This window comes from Podospora pseudopauciseta (assembly GCF_035222475.1).
Source record: "Podospora pseudopauciseta strain CBS 411.78 chromosome 2 map unlocalized CBS411.78m_2, whole genome shotgun sequence".
NCBI lineage: Eukaryota > Fungi > Ascomycota > Sordariomycetes > Sordariales > Podosporaceae > Podospora > Podospora pseudopauciseta.
In genome coordinates this window covers 4,564,626-4,571,628 of record NW_026946663.1, presented here as the reverse complement: position 1 = coordinate 4,571,628, position 7,003 = coordinate 4,564,626, and the positions used below count along the sequence as shown (strand labels likewise).

Genomic DNA, 7,003 nt, shown 5'->3' with positions numbered 1-7,003 from the left:
CACCGGCTCTTGATGTGTGCCTCGCTGCCTTTCTTGTAGCTACCCCCAAGAGCTAGGTCCGCAATTCCAACACAGCTTTGTTTTTAAAACCCCCCACAAACAAATCTGATACTATTTTATTTTCCTCCAACGTACTGTAGAAGTTGGGCAAGAGACTAGATGCTGCGGCGACGGGACAGGGACGGAGTGGGTGGTGAAGACGGGAGGCTTTGGCAAAAATCAAAGACGTCGAGATGGTCGGGATACAGCTGAGATGCGAACCACCGATGAGCAGAGGGTTGCTGATTCAGAACAGCGCAGCTTTCCGGGCGATGGCGCAGCAAGCGCGAACTCAAATTTAACTAGGCGAAATGTACGACGAGAGGTGCCAGGTGTGAGGTGTGGGCAATCGGCGACGACGTCGGCGAGACGGACGGAGGTGAGGGGATCGAGAGTTGAAAGCAGAACCGGTCGACGATAGAATAATAAATTCGGATTGGCTACTATTGTGCGTGTGTGTGTGCGTGTGTGCGTGTGTGTGCGTGTTATGTGCGTGTGTGTTGTGTTGAGGGTATTCGCTCTCTAGGAGCAAAAGGCGAGTGGTGGAACCTGTGAGTAAATGGGAAAACGAAGCGCGCGTGGACACCAGACACGTCAGATAGGTCAGGCGCCAGTCTTAGGCATCTTTGGGTCCGATTCCTCCTTCTTGTTTCTCTTCTTCCTCTTGATTCTTGGGAATGGCTCTTTCTGGGTTCAAGCTTCAAAATCACTCCAGGCACATGGACGGGAAAGGTTGATCAGCTTTGCGCAAAGTAGGGGGGAGCACGGTGGGCGGGGAAGAAGTTGCAGCAAGCCAGGATGCGATGGTGGGTGGTGGTGGGTGGTGGTGGTTTGCGACGGGACGCGTTGGGTGTTGGCTTGGTGGGGTTTGACGCAATATGCTTGAATCTGGGGAGGCACGGAGGCCAATCTTTTGCGTCAACTAGAGACAGGAGATCTTCTTCCTCTCTGCCCCTTCTGCTTCTCTGCAGGCTGATCACGGGGCGATAAAAGATAGGACTTTGTTTACTTGGAGTGACTCTGGGAACGTGTTTTCTCGCGTCTGGAAAGCCAGCCGCGTTGGGCAGGGGCCCTGGTCGTGCCTGGCCTTAGCGTCCTTTGTGGCCCACTCGGGCGGCCCAGACGGTGGCGTGGTTCTTCCCGTTCGTCAAAAGACGTCACTTCAAACTTGCACCACCCCGAACCGCCTCACGCCAGCGCTACCCCGAGTCGCGCCTGACTAAGGTCATACATAGCTTACAACCTGCAAGCAGGTACAGAAAAACACACGGCCTGTTTTAAAGAGGTGCCTGGAAACGGAAGGAGTCCGATGGTCTGTAAATCTACCCTTGAGCAGGCAGGGGCCATGACAGATGGTGTGGAGATAGCTATGCCAGATAGACTCACACCGCTTTGAACAAGCCGACCGTTTTGATACCACCATGCAACCTGCAAGGGGAGAGCAAGGGGAGTTTGCCTTTCACCCTCTCAGCAAGAAAAGAGTTGGCTGAAAGAGAATGCAGCTTCTGTGTCTGCCGCCATCACATGCCGAAGATAGCCACTGGGTAGGACAAAAGCCTTTGTTGTGCCTCCAAAGAGCCCAAAAAAAGATAGGGTTCTCACTCTTCTGGCCACCTTGGGAGGGCCATTACATGCCTCAACACACACCCCTGATGTCAATATTGACTTTTGCAATACACCAACTGACAGATCGGCCTCCGCCACTGCCACCACTCTCGCCACCTTTGCCAAAAGCCGAAACTGTCATGATTGACATAATTCAGGAACATGACATTATGCCATGGCCCAGGGTTGGGTATATTGTTGATTGCACAGAATGTTCTTTGTTTTGTTTACTTCTCTCTTGTGGCTCAAATAAACCCAAAACAAAACAAACCGCCGCCAATCTCCGTGTCCGCACTCCCCATCTCATCTCTTGTTGAGGACAAAGAAGCAGAATTACCGGCACATGACCGTGTAATCCGAAAAAGAAAAAATAATTACCAGTTTATGCCCCGTTCCCGTGTGTCTTTCTTTTCCTCGGGGTTGGTCTGAAGCGCACAAGCCAACTTTTATTGGGAGATCTTCAGGGTTCCCCTCCTCAACACGCGTCACCGTCGCTTCTGCCCCTTGCCAGTCCACCGGTCAAGCCTTTTTCAAGTTCTCACCGCAGCGCTCCATCGGCGCCAGCACGAGCCATTTTCTCCTTCTTTTGATCGACTGAAAAAATCCGACTGGTTCTTGTCAAAAGGCTCAATAACGAACCCTTGAACCCCTGCCCACCAAAACCGCACCGCTTTTTCTTCACGGTCGGGCTTTGTTTTCTTTTCATTCTTGGCTCCTCACCAATACGATAGGGATCTTGTACAGAGTAACGTAAAGAAATAAAAAAAGAAAATAAAAACTCTTCGTGAAGAATAACAAAAACAAAAAGAAAGAATGGTTTAATATCCCGTCGATCATTGGCTCTCCTTCCCCCACAAATCCACCTGTGGAAAAAGCAGCCATGTCGCTGTCTGTCTGTCTGTCTCGCGGCAAGCTCGCTGCAGCTCTGCTTTGGTAAAAAGCTCTTTGTATTCCCCGGCCGGAAAGGAGCTCTGACAATTGTCTCTCAATTCCGGTCGACCCAACCGAGATCTGTCAATTCGTCCGAGTGGTTTCAATGGTCCGATCTCCCCTTCCCAAAACTTCGTTCCGTTGTAAGTGACATTCAGGGTCACGGTTGCATCTCCCCATTGTCCATTGGATCCAACCCGGTCCTGACATCTCACGCTAGTGCTGTGGTAGGGACGATCATTGGGTTCTCCTGCCAGGTATCCTTTATCAATCTTTCTTCAACTCGCTGCAACATCGCTCAGCCTCCTTCAACGACACCACCACAACAACAAACCCATGTTGATGATCGCGTAAGATTGAATGAACTCATGCTCTTATGCCTAACGGCACATCAGAGGCACAACTCAATGCGATCACTAAGTGGATACACACCACCCCCCTTCTCGTACATGATAGAAAGGTGACATATGCAGGTATTGTCTCACGGCATAGCTATTACCCACAGAGGCACTACATCCGAATGCAGTCAAGTTGTCACATCACATGCATAAAGGCCGATTATATGCCGAAATTGTTATGGTTGACATGAGCAGTGAAGCACATCCACTAGCATGGACCTCAAAATAAGGGAGCAGGCAAACCCAGAGAAAAAGGTCTTCGTGCACATGTTTGGACCCTGCTGGGCGTTATGCCGAGCTGGGAGCTACAGTTGCAGCAAGGGAGTAAGAGAATTGCACTGCTCGCACCAACCAAAAGAAAACTTTTACGTTGAACCAAAGGCACAGCCTCGAAAAAATGGGCAAGGTTGTTTCAATCTGCAACAGGAACAGAAATGTAGAAGAAGAGTTTACAGCGTAGACAACCGCTTTGTTGGCTTTACCCCCTTTTCCAATCTGTTTGACGCTACTACACGTCTACATACCTCACCCACAGCATATGTTGCCAACTGGAACAATAGTCTGAGGGCAAAATCAACAAGAAAAAGTCTCATCATGAAACCCCCTCTTCGAGTGAGGCTGGGCGCATCTCAAGAATGAGTTTGCGGACATGCTCCGGTAGATGGAATGTGGCAACCTGAACAATGAACCCGAGACTGCCTCGAGGGAGAGAGAGGTATCAGGGGAAATGACACCATACTCTTGCAATTGTGAGACTTGTTGAGACCCGTATGGGATGTCATGTGAGTTTCGGGTAGCCTATCTTCCATGCCAGCATAGACGTCATGGGGGGCAAAGGGGAGAGTGTTGAAAGGGGGCAGAGGGATGAATCTTTACCTAGGTAGATGATCATTAGAAGGTCTGCCCTCTGTGTCCGAATAGCTTTGTAGTTTGCCTCTCCTCCGTTCACCAAGGTACGTAATGTGCGGTGTTCCAAGCTATCTCTTTCTTTTGACAATGTGACCATGGTTGGAAAAAACGCATATATCACTTTAAGCATGGTAATCACAAATGGGAAGGTAGGTATATGTGGATCCGTTTGCTTGACGTTGAGGCTCGTGTCCTTTAACACATTCCCACTTTACCTCTTCAACACATTACCACTGTACCCCTTTAACACATTGCCACATTAACACATTACCACTTTACACTTTTACCACCCCCTCTCCATCCCTCTCCTCACCTCAAGTCAACCTCGTCATTCATCCCCCCTTTCCCCCAGCCACCATCAACCTCCCCAAACTCAGGACATCCCATCCTCTGCCGACACGAATAAGTGGTGTCACAGCACTGAACAAAGCTCTGAGCAGCGCCGAGTGACATTTCAGTGCAGTGCTTTTGTACCCACCATCCTGTTTGTCAGTAGTTGTTTTCGGTACGCCTGAGAATAAACGGGGGAAAGGAAAGAGCTTACGCCACTCTCATCAGTCACACCCCCGACAACACCAGCACAACATAACGGCGACTGATCGGCGTGACAGAAGCAGTCGTATTGACAATTGTTGATGCCAATTTCGGGTGGATAACCCATTGGGGAGGCAAGTGCGGTTGCTGGTAGCAAGATGAGGAGGAGCGTAGAGATGGACTGCATGTTTGGGACTGCTAAACGGGATAGGGGCTTGGGGTGATAAAGATGGTGATGTGTTTGGAGTCGCTCCTTCCTCCTGTTCCTGGAGTGGCTCTTTCCTCCTGGAGTGGCTCTTTCCTCCTGGAGTGGCTCTTTCCTCCTGGAGTGGCTCTTTCCAGTTTGGACGTGATTCTTGTCTCACGAGACAAGTGGGTTTCGTGGCGCCTTCCTTGTGAGACTTGACGAGCTGTTGAATATTTCAAGGCAGGTGGGTAGAAAGCTTTGAGTTGCTCTTTCCACGCTGCAGCTCTGGGAGTTGACACTCGGATGGAAAAGCCCACTGACACGATGCTCTTCAAATGGAGTGTTCCCTCACAAGATATCCATATATCAAGAATATGAGCTCAGTCTTTGTGTCATAGCGGGGTTTCAAAAGTATAGAAAGAATTATGTGCCGAGTTATTTTTCAAAGTTGCTACAAACTAGAAGAACAACAAAGAGGATCGTGTGGCTTATATGACATGTCTAGCTTGAGGCCGAGAAGCGGTGGCACGAGAATATTTCGATCTTCATTGTACTGTTGCAGGGGCAAAAGCCTCTAGTCAAGCCACTGTGGGACCTGAGCTGTCGTGTTAGTCAGGGGTCTATTGGTATCTTTACCGCTACGTCGTGATACGACAGTCTGGACAGCAGATTCCCTGGTGGTAAATTGTGAAGGCTGCAGTAAGAGAACTATCACCATCAGTTTGACTCCTAGTTGCCATGCTTGATAGTTACTAAGTGTTGAAGAAAGCATTGATGAGGCTCCATATGCCTTACGAAACGGCAACCGAGCTCGTTACCAGCACCTATCAACCCCCCAAACACAAAACAATATAAGCCTCCCAAAGCAGATATCTATCCCTTCACCACCCATCCCTGATCCCCCTCTCCTCCTCCCGCTCCCTCCTCTCATCATCAACATCAACCCACCACTGACTCGTAACCTTGTCCTCCGCCCCCCTTTTCCCCTCCCCCATGACCACCCTACCCTTCTCATCCCTCTCCTCCTCCCACGGCTTCGGCGTCAAGATGTAATGCAAATTCCTCACCTCCCCATCCCCCCAAACATCATCGTGCACCCCCCTCCACCTCATTGTCTTGAGCGCGTTAAACTCCCACCCCAAACCCACCCATCTGTCTCTAAAACATCCAGCAAGCACGCTCTGGTCAGCAAAACTGAGATCAATCCCCGGCGTGTTCATATACCCCACAATCTCCTCATACACCCCCAAATCAGGCCTCACAACCTGCAGCCCTCCATTAAGGTAGTCCTTCCCCATGCTGGTCGGGTCGGTGTAATAGCAGTTTTCGGGGCGGAAATAATCCGGGTAGTGCTCAAACTGACAGGGATTGCACAAGCACGCGTGGCTCGCGGCAAACACCCTCTTGTCGCTGTCGAGTTCAATGTCGAATAGCGAGTCGATGTTTCGCAGGACCAGCATGTCCGAGTCGAGCTGGATGATCTTTTTGTACTGCACGAGGGAGAAGGGGATGAGCTTGGTGAAGCATTCCCTAAATCGGGGGTCGTGGGAGTAGGAGGGGGTGTTTGAGGAAGAAGAAGAAGAGGGGAATAAGGGGGTTATGAGCTGACAGGGGATGTTGCGGCGACGGAGGATGGCGAGGCCCGACTGGGGGAAGGAAGAGGTGTAGAGGGCTATGAGGGGGTATTTTGTTTTGGAGCGGTGGACGAGGGAGTGGTGGAGAGTGAGGAGGCCGGGGAGGTAGGAGAGTGAGGTTATGAGGGTTGTGTAGACTGAGGGCATCGTCAGCGACTGAGTGAGTGATCTCAAGGTGCCTGGGAAGGAAAATACCTCTGTCTGAGTCGACGACTTTTGTTCCGTCTGACATTGTGAGGGTGATTTGTGTTGATGTTTGTTTGACGATTTCGGACTGCGGTGACTGAGAAGGTGTTTCACCTTGAACCGAGTTTACAAAGACAGGGTAAGCATACCGTTCATGAGCCCAGATCCTCATCTCAAATCTCACTGACCGTTGCCCCAAATATCTGGATCTTCCCTGTTTGACTCTTCTCTGGGTAGTAGGTATGCCGGCCTTCAAAGTTTATATTCGCCTCCTTTTACCACTTCGGGGCCGAGGATACAAGCACTGAATAACTTTGCAAACGAAGAGCGTAAATAACAGAAAAACCCTCGATTCAAATCGATATGAGCGGACATCCCACCACCTTAGAATCGCCGCATCTACTTATATCATGACGCCCTCCAGCTGAATCCACTTCCTTTCCCCGATCGCCAAGATAACCCAACCTTGTCCCAACTCCATCTTTCCCCGAACCCCAAGCCGACAACATTTTGCCTAATCCCTATCGCAACTCCCCTCCTCGATATCAAAGCTCACGATGAATCCGGGGCCGTCCTTCGTC

The 7,003-nt window shown here is 50.4% G+C and overlaps 1 protein-coding gene across 1 annotated transcript; it reads right to left on the bottom strand.

Annotated features, from left to right (window-relative positions):
* Positions 1 to 5,483: 5,483 nt before the first annotated feature.
* Positions 5,484 to 6,594, bottom strand: QC763_212780 (uncharacterized protein; the record flags this gene model as incomplete). Its single annotated transcript, XM_062910321.1, has 2 exons — positions 5,484 to 6,373; positions 6,432 to 6,594. The coding sequence occupies 2 exons, from the start codon at positions 6,592 to 6,594 to the stop codon at positions 5,484 to 5,486; spliced, it is 1,053 nt and encodes a 350-aa protein (XP_062769225.1).
* Between the last annotated feature and the right edge of the window lie 409 nt (positions 6,595 to 7,003).